The sequence below is a fragment of the Typopeltis vanoorti genome, chromosome 19, assembly GCF_054136105.1.
Source record: "Typopeltis vanoorti isolate ZY-2024b chromosome 19, IOZ_Tvanoo_1.0, whole genome shotgun sequence".
Classification (NCBI taxonomy): Eukaryota; Metazoa; Arthropoda; class Arachnida; order Uropygi; family Thelyphonidae; genus Typopeltis; species Typopeltis vanoorti.
In genome coordinates this window covers 72,335,390-72,351,554 of record NC_143567.1, presented here as the reverse complement: position 1 = coordinate 72,351,554, position 16,165 = coordinate 72,335,390, and the positions used below count along the sequence as shown (strand labels likewise).

Below are 16,165 nucleotides of genomic sequence, written 5' to 3'. Positions count from 1 at the left end.
GATCTTAGTTCATCAGTGCATCATGATATGAGGTGGAATGATTTCTTAATCATTCTTGTAATCCAAGACATTTTGTAAGAAATGTCTTGTAATCCAATTTGAGATGCAAAAGAGTCTACATGGGCTAGCATAATCTGTATAATGCTTTTGGGATCCTGTAGAGCAGTGCTTCCCAAACTTCTGGATGTCAGGGGCCCCCTTTATAAAAATTAAAATATTTCACGGCCCCACCTCGAAAAAAAATCGTAACTGAGACATATATTATTTTAATATTTATTGTATTTATATTCAATACTAATTTATATCCAAAAACATATGCAGCGAATATTGCAAAAATCAAATGCAAATATTACATTTTTAGCATCTTACGTACACATTTGACATGGCACATTATCTCAGATTTTTATATAGATAGATATATTGTTATTGTATATTTGCATATTGTACACAAGCACATGAAACGTAAGACGATTAGTAATAAAGAAAGAATTAAAAACATAAAAGAAGTTTAATAACAATTTAATGTGATGGATTTGTTTCAATACTGCTACACAAATAGTCAATATCAGGTGAAATATTTAAAATGGCTATTCTTAGATTTCTTTCCTATTCTTCCACTGATAAGCAAGACCTATGTTTATTTTTAATTATCAATAACGACGAAAATGCTGTTTCACAAAGGTATGTAGATGCAAAAGGAATTAACATATTTAAGGCTTCTTTTGCTAATGAAGAACATTCTTTTTTGTCGTCGAATCCAAAATTCAGATAAATCACTGTTAAGAAATTCTGATTCGAGGTTTGAATCTGCTCTCATATCAATTAGTTCTTTTTGGGATGACCATGGAAGATTGCTAAATTGTAGAGAAGGAGCAAATGGTGTTCTTATCCAATCATATTCTTTATCTTCATTCAAATTAGGAAAATATTTTTCGAAAAAAAAAACATAGAATTTGTGAAGTGGTTAATTATTATCCTTTTATTTTCTGTTGATAGTAAAATATTATTTTCTTTAACATATTTATGAAGAGAAGTAAACATTTCCATTTTATTATCCTTAAAACTTTTTAACCATGCAGAAAGTTTACTTTGAAATGCTTGCAATTTAATGTTTAGTGTTAATATATTGGTGCTTTTTCCTTGCAGAGAAAGATTCAATTCATTAACTTTTTCAAAAAAAATCCGACAGATAAGAAATGAAACACAAGTAATTTTGATCACAAAAATGAGATGCTAACATGGGATTCTTATCAAGAAGAAAAATTCGTAGTTCATCTTTCAATATTAAAACTCGTTTTAGAACTTTTCTGTGGGACAACCCAACTTACTTCTGTGTGATATAAAAGAGTGCCGTAATTGGAATCCATCTCTTGGCATAAAATACGAAACAGCCTTGAATTAGTAGCATTACTTTTTATATAATTAACTACAGTAGATACTTCTGATAACACTTTACTCGTGATTCTTCCATTTGTCGAAATACTAAGTTTTCTCTATGGATAAGGCAATGAACATGTCTTGCATTCAGATAAACTTTTTTTACTTTTGCTACAAAACCTGAAATTCTCCCCATCATGGCTGCGGCACCATCAGTGCAAATCCCAATGCACTTTTGCCAATCAAGTTCATATTCTTTAAAAAAATTATTCACTTTTTCAAATATATCTTTTCCTTTGGTTGTACTGGAAAGATTTCTGCAAAACAATAGATCTTCATGAATTTGAAAATTATAGAGGTATCTAACAAAAACCATTAAATTAGCGTCCTTTGTATTATCCGTAGATTCATCAAGCTGAATGGCAAATGCATTACTTTGTTTGATTTGTGAAATTAATGTAGACATGATATTAAAGGCAATGCAATCTATTCTTCTTTAATTGTGTTATTAGACACTGGAATTTTTTTTAAAGGTTCTGATATTTCGGAACCATAGATAGTTTTGCAAATTTTTATTGCTGCTGGTAAGACGAGGTCTTCACCAAGTGTATGAGGTTTCTTTGTTTTTGCAATTAACAAAGCAATTTCGAAAGATACTTTTAGTAATTTGTCATTCAGTTTAGCATGCTTTGAAAAACATTTAGTTTGTCATTTTAATTCTTCAGCCTTTCTTTGAAAAAACTCAATCGTCTTACTCTTATATTCCCCATGAACAGTATCTAAATGGTGACAAAGTTTTCCAGGTCGCATGCAATCATTTGATAACTGTTTATAGAAGATTATACACATAGGTTTGTTTGGATTATTATATGATGGTACAAACCCATATTTCAAATAAGAAGGATCGTATTTTCAAATTTTTTCATGTGACATTTTTTGCATCTTACCGTTTGGTGCTGAAGACAATGTGGACTGTTCTGGTAAAATATGAACTACTGTCCTTTTTTTTTGAGTCTGTTTTTGCTTCTTCTGATTGTTTGCTGGATTTTTTTTTTTTTTTTTTTTTTTTTTTTTTATCAGTCACTTATCCATCTCAGGGTTAAATTTTTAATGTAGAATAGATCAAATAATAGCACCACTTACCGATACTGGCACACCACAGACTAACAACATGAAATTAGTGAATATTACCTGAATAAGGGAATCTCCACACCAGGAACATTTTTCTCTTTTGTGACTTTTCTCCCTTTACAATAATTAAGCCTAACACAAAACAGACAGCAAAGGCAGGTTATTAAAATGTGGATATGATTGGTGCAGTATTAACAAAAGATCGCGCGACCAAAAGATAAAAGCATAGCTGACAATCGAGTTGAAATGCTAACTCTCTTCAACCGAATTCCATATGTGAAACTGCCATAACATTCACTATATATATATTTCTTAATTTTAACACGTTCGGTTGAATTTTATTGCTGCCTTGCGAAATTGAACTCACACACATCTAATTAATAACAATAGTTTTTAGTTAGATACTGTGTTTGCCCATGCAACATATGGTTTTGTTTCAGTCTATATAGCATAGTTTCTGTATGAGAGGACATGTGATTCATTAATTAGTGTGTTTTTATCCCAGTTGTCTCTAATTGCACTATTTGTTGAGAAATATATTACACAGACTGCTCATACCTTATTCACTGGCATAATAAAAGTACTTGTTTTTATTGCCTCTGCAATATAGTGGCTGTTAGGGAGGGCATGTTGTTTACCACTGCAAGCGAGTTACTATCTCCCCACATGAACTTGTTTCAGCTTTTTTTCATGTGTGAAGTATATGCGAAACTTTTATTGGTAACAGAAAACTAGCTCGGATGACAGTGATAATATAAAACGAGTTTTGATATGTATATAAAGTCAATATCAACAGTCCCTGATTACGAACACATGATGAAAGGGACAGGAAGATTTGGAGCTTCCCTGGAGAACATTTGAAATAAATACAATTAACCACTGCTTTGAAATAAAACACATGAATAAGCAATATTTACTAATATTCATTAAGTGCTGAAATATGCAGGAAGCAAAGTTTGTGAACCAACACCAATGTGTGAATTTTTCCATTAAAATATAAAAAATAACAAAAAAAAATAATAATAAAAGTTAAATACGTTTCTTTTAAGATAAGAAAAATCTACTTAGTCTTAAAACATTTAAAATTTGTTTTCATTATTTCACGGTTCCCCTCAGCAAAACCTACGGCCCCCAAGGGGGCCACGGCCCACAGTTTGGGAAGCGCTGCTGTAGAGGACATGACCTGAGGTTTGATAAAGATTGAAAGGATGCAGTCATTATTACATAACTGTACTCAAACTGGCCACATCACTGTGTGTGTGTATGTGCGTGTTTTAAGCAGTGAAGCAATAATTTACAGGAATTTAGTAAACTTTATAAATATGGCAACAGCAAATGAAAATGAAAAAATAAAGTACAGTGGCTCTTTAAACACTTACTTGGATGGATTAAAATTTCCTAAAGAAGTATTAATATCAACAGATGGAGTTGTAATACAATCATTTGGATTTCTTTCTTTGCTATAAATGACTCCTTGCTTATATGAAAGTCCTACAAATTGATGAAAAGAAAATTATAAAATTATAAATACATCACTAAAGTCTGAACTGTTACTGATGTCTACATAAATCATTTAGTTTAGCACACATAGCTAGTTTGGAAATATCAAGTAGAGTGATATGGGCACACATCAAAACTAGGAATTGGAGAATTCAATGAGACTTATTTGTGCCTATGGTCAAACAGATGGTTCTGATAAGGAAAAAGTGGAGGAATTATTTTTAGTCATTACAGAAAGCAGATGACTAACAACCAACTTTTTTTTGAAGGGATGCAGTCATTATTACATAAAAAAAAGTAGGTTGTTGCTGTTGAGTAGGAACTGAATACAACACACAGAAATGTTGGAAAGTAATGATAATGGTAAATATCTGCTGGATTTCTTTCATAACATGAAATAGTCATTATTAACACCATGTTTCAACATAAAGATATCCTCAAATTAAAATGGACAGAAGACACACAACAAATAAGAAAAGTTTTATTTACCATGCTATCGTTAATAGTGATATCTTCAAGCTCCTCCAGGAAACAAGAGAATAAGAAGTAATCACCATTTAGTTTTGAGTAGGATGAAACAGAATATCGCACTGAAAACAAAAGTGTGTAAGAAATTTCAAAATTTCATAGTAGACTCAAGAAGTTAAAGAGGAGTGTTGTTAAAAAAAAAAAGAAAACAAGTCAGCGGGCATTCTGAGAGAATACAAAGAAAAATGTAAGCAAGCAAAACAGTGTAAAATTAGGTAAACAAAAGTCATGGGAAGACTTTGGTAAAAATATAGAAGATCAATATCACAAAAGTGGTATCACTTTTATCATCTCTTTAAAAGAATCAGAGATGATAAAACTGACATGAAAATAGAAGATTAAGATATCCTAAATGTCTCGAATAATTACTTTGAAAGACTGTCCAATGGTATCAGGTATCACATTATTTCTTAATTTTTAATAATAATAAAATATGATTAAAAATTAAGATCTTAGAAGGAACTTAACACTGTTTGCATTCAGGAATGTATGAGGAAAGCTAATCTCAGGAAAGGAAAGGTTAGCAAAACAGGTGTTTGATGTCTAAATGGTAGGAAAATACCCAGAGCAAGACCAAGATGATCAAAATATAAGATCTTATATTTTGGTCATCTAATGCACAAATATAAATTAGTAATAATACAAAGTTTTCTTGTAGTGTTATCATACTGTAGTATCCTATATACTGCTTGAGAATACATACAAGGAATATGAATATGTTGAATGATGATGCCTTATCATAAATAACATATACCATTTCTTGTTGCAATAATTCATTATTTAAAAATGGTATATGTTATTTATTGTATAGCTAACATGTACATTAGCTACCAAAAAATAGGTAATTTGTAACTTCAGATACAAAAGACTCACCAATTTCAGTTAAGGATTTGAAGAGATTAGATAAGCATACACGTTTTCGATATTGCATAACAGTGGCTTCTTTTTTACGTTTTTCTTTATCTGCATCCTATGTAAGAGAATTATCACATACATGATTTCCAGGGTATTGACACTTAGAAAAGATTAACATCAATTGAAATAAAAACTGGAAATGAAATTCACATATATGATTTTTCTTTGAATGGATGGTAGAAAAAATTACTCTTTTAAATACGATGAAAAATTTAGTTATAAGGGAAAGACAAGCTTCAAAATAAACAAAATGACAATTTTCCATTAATATCCAAGGGTTGTCTAAAATGCATGACTTTTTTTTTTTTTTTTAATCAGAGTAAAGGTTTAAGAAGCATTACGATTCTGTTCTTAGCAAACAACCTAATATATCTGTAAATATCTACTGTTACACCTGATATCTTAAGAATGTAGAATTCTCAGCTATCATGGTGTAACATGAAGAATAAATAAAATAAATAAAAAACCCTGCATAAAAGATAATAGTTGAATTAATTAATAGAAAAGGAAAGATTCTTGCATCCAATAAAATATATAAAATATAAAGGTTTTGTTAAACTAACTAACAAAAGAAAGAATATATTAATATTGTGATATGATTTAAATGAGAAAAGTTAAATAAATAAGACAGAAAAGGATTAGTCATAAAAGATGGTATGTGAGAGGCTAGAGATTAAGTTATTAAGTAAGTTCATAGAAAAATTTTTGGAAAGGGGATTAAATTAGAGGCTAGCAAAGGAAAACAACAGACTATCGCTCAGGGCCGATTCCCGGATTGAGACATCGTTACGGGCTTGCCGATCAAAGGACGTTTGGCAGAAAAACGCTACCCTGATTGGTCGGTCAAGTAAAAACAAGTAGGGGGCGGAGAAAAGAAGTTAGAAAAAGTTTTGATTCTGTTCCAGGAGAGTCCTTCGTGAGCTCTTTTGTAGGGATTTCACGGTGATTTCCTGAGTGGCGAGATAGGGGTTATATCTCCACGTCACAACACGGAAACGAAAGTGAGTGGGATTTCGATTCCGTATTTCCTAAGTAAGAAGCGAAGAATGCCATAAAGTCAAAGAAAGGGAAACATATTCTTTGTGCTTCGACTTCAGTGACAACTACGAGAAAGGGAAAGAAGTAAAGAAATCGATGTCCACGTGGCGAGTTGCACAGCCGATATATAGATGATCCAAAAAGTGTTCGGAGTTAAGAAAAGTTGGGCCAGCGTAAGCCTAGTTCAATTCCAAAAAGAACGTAGGAGAAGCAGATTATTGGTGAGGTTATATCAAGATAATTCAATCAGAAGAAGGTAAAGATCCATATGAAAATCCCAAGAAAGAAAGGTACTGTAAAATTTCTCTAATGTTAACTAAAAATGTGTCTGTGATAAGTATCATTATTCTAATACGGAACTGTTAAAGTGACCAAGGAAAATTTATAGTAGGACTTTAGTATCTGACAGAATATATTAAAAGTAAGCTGGCTAGTGTTAATGATATGTGAATAATTAAGTGTCCTGAGAATTTTGCATGTCTATTGTAATGTATTGGAAAGTTAAAATGTCATAGTTGTGTGTTAGTGCAAAAAAAAATGGTTTAGTTAGTCTACTTAAGTTTGAATAGTTAAATAGTGTGAATTAATCTTATTTGTCCATATCAAATGAATTTACATGTTGAATGTGTATGGCGGCATGATCGTAATACTAGTTATGTGTTAGTGCAGTAAATGGTTTAGTTAATCGACTTAAGTTTGAATAGTTGAATAGTGTGAATTAATCTTATTTGTCCATGTCAAATGAATTTATGTGTTGAATTGTTATGGCGGCATGATCGTAATACTCATCATAGGATCATAGCCTAATTACGTGTAATAAGCTAATGTTAGTTTGCAAGTATTTAGTTTAGCATTAAATTGAGTAATCAAAAAAATTGAATTGTACCATGTTAAGGAATTTAATAAACCTTTGTTCAATGATAAAAGAGTTGTCTGAAATTGCTGTCCAATGCACCACTTGAAAAATTACGAACCTAATCATGCGGGAAATTAATGTTAAGTAACGAGATAAAGTGTCACGACTGCAACATAGTTACACTTTCAGACATATTTGAGTTCTTTCTCCTTGTTTTTGTATATAATATCTTAAACTAAATATCCCAAAAGGCGCAGTATAAATACAAATATTAGGGGTACTAAGGGGAGAATTAACTTGGATATTAGTATAAGTTTTGGTGATATCTCGAGCGTAGATAATAGAAGAACATAGATAAGAGGAAATTACTAGATAGAATAAAAATCGTAAGATGGGACACAACATAAATGGCGCAGCCGGTAGGATATAAAGTATAAGAAAGTTAATAGAATAGAATAAGAAGAATAGGACACAACACTACAAAATAATAGTTTCAAAAAATAATATTCCTCATGTCCATATCAAGTATACAGCTTTGCTAATTTCATAGTATCACAGATTCTTTGGTCTGTTTTTTTAAGATTACTTAAAAATACATTTTAAAAAAAGTAAATACATGAAGGGCAAAGACCATTAGCTGTTAGTATAATGCTCTTTGTTTAATAGTTGACATTGGCACAGTGAGCTTGCAGTATTCCAATGTAAACTTTCTCTAGATTACATACATCAGTCCTCTGCATATCCACTTCAAAAATACAGAGTAATCAAATATCTTTTAACTAGAGCCCACATGTTCCTCTGAAGCAATTTTTCAAGATATCTCAATTATTTAAAAAGTAAACAATGTCCTTAAAGCTCTAATTCAAAAATTTTACAAAAAATTGATAGTTTCTCTATCTGTGCCTGCTAACTTAAGATTACGTTTGCAGGATCTCCATTTCATATGCAAAAGATGCCTCTGGACATGACGTTTTGAACCATTGTCATCTTCAAACTTATGCATTTATCAAGTCCCATGCTCTTGCAAGCTATCTTATTTTGGTAATGACCTGTTTAACTAAGAAGCAAATTTTTGAATGCCAACAATATATCTGGCTGATAAAACCTCATAAGTTTAGGTTGGACTGGCATGAAGTTGACACTAGTTATAGGATGCTTTGAAATAATGCCATATTACTTCATCAAAGCATCTTTAAATGTGAATGAAGATTTCTTTAAAGAAAGCTCAAAAGGCTTATTACACCATCCAAATCTCAATTGCAGTGATTAAGTATTACCATTCCCAAATTCTGAGAAATTGTAATTAAAAACTACAAAAAATAATCCTCTTCCAGGTTTTCAATGCTGTTATTGATTTGAGCATAGTACAGATGTGGTTACATATGTAAAGATAAACATTGTTACACTATGCAGTTATAATCAGTCATTTTTAAATTTCCCAATTTTTAATGCAATTTCCAATCATGAAAGATTGAATCGTTCAGGGCCAAAAGCTATCATTTCCACTAAGGACTGAAGTAAAATCTAGAAGCTTTTGTTCATTTGGTACAGGGATGCTCAAATAGAAAGAAAATGAAAAGAGGAAGATTAAATATTCTTATCATGTCCAATAGTTTATTAGTACAATACAAAATTTGGATTAGACTAACAAGTCAATTGGAATAGGTCATGTATGTCTAGCTCTTAATTTTGGATACTACCTATATTGCTAGACTTCAAGCTGTCATGTGGATGAGGAGGAAGTACTAGAGCTGTTGCACAAACTGAATAAGAATTCTGCAATAGGAACAACTGATGGGATAAACGGATGCTAAAAGAGTGTTCATCTGAACTGGCTATTCCCTTGACCAGGCTATATAATTTGAGTCTCAGAACAGGGAAGATTCCAGAGGAGGGGAAAGAATGTATGGTAATCCCATTGCACAAGGGTGGTGAAAAGACCAGCGTATCCAACTATCGATCAGTCAGTATCTCTGGAGTGGTGGTGAAGTTTTGGACTTTGCCACAAACAGCATGGTTTTACTAGCAACTTACTCCCATTCTATAATAATGTTACTACTAAGTTAGACAAGGAGAATGGATATACTATGATACTTTTGGATTTTGATAAGGCTCTTGACAGAATACAGCATGGAAGACTGTTACATAAACTGGAGAATATAGGATTGGATTATGGCATGGATAAGAGGATGCCTGACTGACAGATATCAAAAAGTCGTATATGGGTGCGTGTGAGAATCTGCAAGATTCAAGGTAGTAACCAGTGGTGTACCTCAAGGATCAGTCCTTGGTCCATTGTTATTGAATCTGTACATTAATAACATGAGAAGGATTTGACATGCAACATACAGTTATTTGCTGATGATGAAAAGATAAGTAGGGAAATCAGGAGTGCTGTTGATTATGTTGTGGAATTATGCTTGAAGAAACTGATGAGGCTAGGGATCTTGGAGTTTGAGTAGACAGGAAGTTGAAGAGGGTCATATAGTAAAAATTGTAAACAGAACTCAGAGAATAATGTCAAAGCTGAAATGAACCTTGACATGTAAAGATAAGGAAGTCGTTCTGCCTCTTTACAAGACCTTGATAAGATAAGCGCAAAGGAGTGTCAAAAATGATATCAGGATTGGGAATACTTTTTATGAAGATAGACTGAGAATTTGTAGGCTGCAGATACTAGCAAACAGGAGAAAGAGATATGATTGAGACTTACAAACTTCTGAAAGGGTCATACAGAATTTCAGTAGATGAAATTTTTTTCATTTTATGGAGGATGGGGAAAGGGTGAGATGTTGTGTGTGTAAGTAGCATGAATGAATTCAAGAAGAGATATGACAGCTGGTGCAAACAGTATGGCCTCCCTCCATGAGTTTTCTGACTCTCTGGAGGTCTCTCTTAATAATAATAATAATAATAAAAACTAACCCACTTAATTATGTTTTATAAAAAACAAAACAAAAAACTTACTTTTGTTATATCTGATAACTGTAGTAGTTTCTGCACTGGAACAATTTCATCTAGAAGAAATTGTGCATTTTAATTGTTTACAGTGATACATTAAAAAAATGACACCTATGACATCAAATTTATTATTAGGGTAAAATTGAAAATGGCTCATAAATTATGCCAGTTTTCTTTATATTACTAATTAATTGGTTAAAAAAATATTACATTTCAGTCTGGATAAAAATCATTTGCATTTCACACAATAAAAACTTTAAGTTCTGAAACAAATAACAGTTAATTATTTTCTTATGTGTAATTTTCTTATTTTCTTAAATGTAGTAAACTATATTTACTACATTTAGCCTCCATAGCACAACTGGAAGAACAGCAGAACATTGCACCCCTCGAATGGAAAAGACCTGGGTTTGATTCTCGTCGTGACAAGGGGAATCCTATAAGGGCTTTTTCAATTGAGGGTGGGTTAGCTGATCTCATACAGAGGTAGCAGGGTTTTTTTCTCCCAGAAACTCAGGTTTTTCATCCTGCACACACACAAATCGTCTTCAGAACACACATAATTTACAGGCAAAAAATACTGTTGTTGGTGATGATGGGCGATAGATAGCATTGATGGTAGTTGTGTTTAGTAAGAGAATTAAGTAGTAGTGGAGAGGGTGAGATGTGTTTAGCAAACTAGAGTAGAGTGCTCTCCCATGATGAGTCCTTGGATTCCCTGGAGGTGTCACATGATGGGAATGATAATAATAATAACTAATACAATCAAGTATATCAGTATTCCACTATCAAAATTTACTTGCTTGCATATACTTTTCTTTACATATACTTAATATTTCTTGAGAAGCCAAAAAATATTAGCATGTGAATCGAAATAAACAATATAAAATATCTGATATTACTTAACTTCTATTCATGTACAGTGCATATTAAGCTGCTCAGTAGCAGATGTCCAGTAGTTGTACATGATTCCATATAAAAGATAAATATATGGTTTTATCATCTGACTGTTGTAAAATGGCAAGGATTATTAGCTCATTATTAGATTAGCTTATTAGATTATTATTAGAGGTGCTTAAGGGTCAAAGCTGTATAACTGAGAGGAGACCTCCATATAGTCTTTAAAGGAATGCAGAGAACCGACCAGGGCTTCTGACCTAATGTCCAATCCTCACCTTCTCGTGGTGCACCCTGTTAGGTATCTACCTGGAGAGGTAGATACCCAACAGATACTGACCGAATGAGGACGGGCTGGCAATTTGGGATTTTAGCCAACCAAATTGTATTCTTATTGGTTTAAACCAATATACAAAATGATGGTACAACATAACAAAATTTCATGCTGGCTGGGGCGTCGCCTGGTTAAACAAGGCCACCGTTGTTTTTGCCAGGGCAAACAGCGAAAAAGTCAGCTACTGGAACAAATCTGAAAGCACACCCCAACTCAACATCACCAGAGTTAAGGATCTATCAACATAAGAAGCAAAATGACAAAGAAATGGAGATAGCTGAGGAATTAGATAAGTACCAGATCGACATAATAGAAGTGACTGAAACAAAAAAGACAAAAAACTGGTGAGATCTTTCTGAGCAATAAATACAAAATGTTATATTCAGGACATGACAATCAAGGAAAAGAAGGAGTAGCCATAGTATTCAATACCAAATATGGGGCTAATCTTCTTGAATGGCAGGCAGTCTCAAGTAGAGTGATGTGGGCAAATATCAGAATGGGAAATTGGACAATGAGACTTATTTGTGCCTATGGTCTCACAGCAGGTTCTACTAAGGTAGAAGTGGATGAAATTTTTGATGATTTAGAAAAAGCAACTGACACAATGAAAAAGGAAAAGTTGGTGCTTGTTGGGGATCTAAATAGCAGAGTAGGAAATGATTGTCAGACATACAAAAATATTTTGGGAAAATTTGGAGAAAAGAGCAAAGCTAATAATAATGGCAAATACCTGTTGGATTTCTGCTCAGAACATGGGATGACTGGTTATTACTAACACCATGTTCCAACATAAAAATGTGCACAAATTCACATGGAAAGAAGAGGCTAGGAATAAGAAAAGTCTCATTGACTATGTTATTGTTGATAGTGATGTTTTCTCCCTGGTGCAGGACACCAGAGTGTACAGAGGATTTGAAATTGGAAGTGATCACTATTTAGTCTTAGCAGGATAAAACTGAATTTCATATTGAAAGGAATAACATGTGAGAAAGTTTTAAAGCGAATAAAAGTTGAGCAGCTCACAGATGTGAATTGTAGACTAAAATACACAAAACATATTGAAGAAAAAATGAAAGAATTTGAGAACAGGAACCAAACCTTGGAGATTCAGTGACAAGCCTTGAAGAAAACCCTGATTGATTCAGCCAGATAGGCATGAGGTTAGGTTGTCTTCAAGCATAGAAAAATCAGAACTCCATGGTGGACACAGGAAGTTAAAGAGGCAGTGAAGGAAAAGAAGAAAGCATATCAAAAGTTCCTGGCAAATAAGTCAGCTTTTGCTCTTAGAGAATACAGAGACAAATGTAAGAAAGCTAAACAGTGTGTAAAACTAGCTAAACAAAAGTCATGAGAGGTCTTTGGCAAGAACATAGAAAATAAATATCAAGAAGATATCTTAGAAATATAAGATCTAATAATGTTGGAGTGTTGACAAGTAACAGACTGATTTGGAGGAAAATTGTAGATAGGAAGTTAGTAATGATGTAAATTTTTCATGTAGTACTTTCATATCCTGTACACCCCTTGAGGGTACATGTCAGGAATTTGATGATGATGATGATATTTGATAAAAGTAAGCTTTTTATACAATAAAGGAAATATACATGAGAATACAGGAAATGTTATAAAGACAAAAGGAAATTATACAGAGATCATTATTTCAAAAACAAATAAAGAAAGAAATACACACAAGAAATATAGATAATACCAGAACAAAGAAAGTTCAAAATTTATTAATAAAACAGTAAAACAGAAAAAGACATGGCAGAGAAGAAATATCCTACAATATCTATAAATTCAGGAAAATTTTGAACCTTCAAGGTCACAAAGTATGTGACCTTGAAGGTTCAAAATGGGTTTTGAACCTTCACGTTTTAGTTTGTTAGCTAAGCTTTTATAGTGCGAACTGTTGACCTCCTACCTTAAAACAACCTAGTTTAAATTGTAAAAAGATATATTAAAAGGAATCAATTAGGCTTGATTAACTGTAAATTTTTTTTTTCTCACATTAAAAAAAAACAATTGAAAATCATCGAAATATAAACAGGATTTGTTTAAAATACAGAAATGTGGAAAAGATATATTAAAATGTCAAGATAAAAGCTCTTCAAACCATTAAAAATATATGATGTAAATAATATATGATACAAAGCTATATATAGCCTATACTTCAGTTTTAATTAAAGGAGGCATAGAAGATCATTTGATGTAAAATGAGCTATTAGGCAGAAAAGCTGCTATCTCACTGTTATACATCATCCATATCATATTATGATGGAAATCAACATTAAACATGATTTTCTAAGAGTAACTTAAGTAATACATTTGGTATTAAAATCAAAATATCAAATACATTCTCCATTTTGCTGAATGACAATAACATTCATGAAAATGTGAGCTCTCCTCACAAATCCTTGAATGCTATCTATCTATATGTTCACTGGGCATCCACAGATGTCGTGTGGTAACTCCGATGCTCAGTGATGTGCCACACCAGTCTTTGCCAGGCAGTCCTGTTGTTTGCTTTTCTGGAGGTCTCAATTCTCTGAAGATCAGTCACTTCACACACACCATCCATCTCATTGATGATCTACCTCTTCCTCTTTTTCCAGGAACTTGAACTTTTATTACTTTTCTGAGAAGTCCCCCTTCCATCCTTTCAATGTGTCCAAAATATTTTAACTTTCTTTTGTCCATATCCTTAAGGAGTCTTAAAGTTCTATTGATCTTTTCTAACACCCATTCATTTGTATGCCTTTCAGCATATGATATCCTTAACAGCCATTTCTTATCTGACTTCTTTAGGTTCCAAGTCTCACATCCATAAGCTGCTGTTGGAAAAACAACTGCATCCAAAACGGAATGGCTTAGAAGGTTAGGAATGGCGGATGTTTTAGCCATTCCTAACCTTCTTCTGAACAGCAATTCTTTACATTAATAATAGATCCCAGGTACTCAAACTTGCTGACTTCCTCAATTCTCCATTAAGGTACACTTGTTTCTCAAAAGCTTCCCTGTTTTTGTATTTCCTTTGAGAATCCTTGCCTAACTCCTTTTTCAACTTGATGCCAATTAGTCAATCCAACAACTGTTCTTACCATGGCTTCTTGCTCCCTGTACAAGTTGGCTATCAACCTGATAGTGTGTTGAGGAAAACCCATTATTTTCATTACTTCCCACAGTTTCACATGCTAAACACATTGAAAAGCTTTAGAGTAGTCTAAGAACAAATTACCAGAGGGAGTCTAAATTCTTTATATTTTTCTATGATCTGTCTAAGGCAAGGATCTGATCTCTGGTGCCCTTACCTTTCCTAAAACCTGCTTATTCCTCAGGCATCTCTGCTTCAAATTTGGCCTTAATTCTATTTACCATGATCTACAATAAAATTTTGCTTGCATGAGATATTAAACTAATAGTTCTACAGTTCTGCACACCTTCATATCACCCTTCTTATGTAGCAGTATGAAAACCGATCTTGAATGCTAATGATCATAAATTCTGACAAGTAAAGGATTAATTTGAAGGAAATTGCTGATAAGGATATGGTAATAATGTAAAAAATTTAATGACGTAGTATATTATAATATCCTGTACACGCTTTGAAAGTACAAATAAGGAATTTGATGATGATGATGATTAATAACAAATCTAAAAAGACATAGATGGAAAAAGAAGTACATTTCATTTCAGAAAACTGCAGCATATGGTAATAGGCTATTGCATAATAAACAGCTAAAATTTGTACAAACTCCATTACATGTTAAAAAAAAAAATATATATATATATATATATATATATGAAAATGAATTTTTAACTTGGGGATATTGTATATAAGGATAAACAAGTAATTTTATAAGCTTGGTTATTTTTACTCCTAATCCCAAGTAGCTAAAATTTGTACAAACTCCAATACATGTTAAAAAAAAAAATATAAAAAAAAATATATATATATATGAAAATGAATTTTTAACTTGGGGATATTGTATATTAGGATAACCAAGTAATTTTATAAGCTTGGTTATTTTTACTCCTAATCCCAAGTAAGCAAACAGTTAAGTTTACACCAGAAACGTAGTTAAAGGTGTTGTACCATCTTTAGACTTGAACTACGTTTCAGGCGCAAACTTAACTGTTTGCTTACTTGGGATTAGGAGTAAAAATAACCAAACTTATAACATTACTTGGTTATCCTAATATATATATATACATATAAAACAATAAAAATTAGTTTTTTAAGAACATCTGAAATATGCACAAATTAGACAACATAAAAAATGACGGAGGAAACAGTGCAGCAAAAGGAGTTAGAGATGATAAAAGTGACATGAAAACGGGAGGAAAAAAGATATCCTTGAAGTATGGAGTAATTACTTCGAAAAATTGCTAAATGAAACAAGCAGTGATAGCACAGTAGTAAAAAACACTGACCAGGCATGTAGTCAGGAATACATATCCATACTTGAAGTAGAAAAAGCCATCAAAGGCTTGAAATGTGGAATGGCAGCAGGAGTAGATGATATTCAACCAGAAATGCTGAAGTATGGTGGTATAAAAGTTTTACAGTGGCTGCACTGCATAGTTCAGAAAGCCTGGACAGAGGGGTGAATTCCAAATGATTGGAG

At 32.5% G+C, this 16,165-nt stretch overlaps 1 protein-coding gene across 1 annotated transcript in view; it reads right to left on the bottom strand.

Annotated features, from left to right (window-relative positions):
• Nucleotides 1-16,165, bottom strand: part of LOC150096239 (midasin) — a 1,081,806-nt gene that overhangs the window by 148,433 nt on the left and 917,208 nt on the right. The window contains exons 75-77 of the mRNA XM_090409469.1: nt 10,313-10,362; nt 5,410-5,506; nt 3,888-3,999 (exon numbers count right to left, since the gene is read on the bottom strand). Coding sequence (XP_090265595.1) covers nt 3,888-3,999; nt 5,410-5,506; nt 10,313-10,362 — 259 coding nt within the window. The remainder of the gene's footprint in view (nt 1-3,887; nt 4,000-5,409; nt 5,507-10,312; nt 10,363-16,165) is intronic.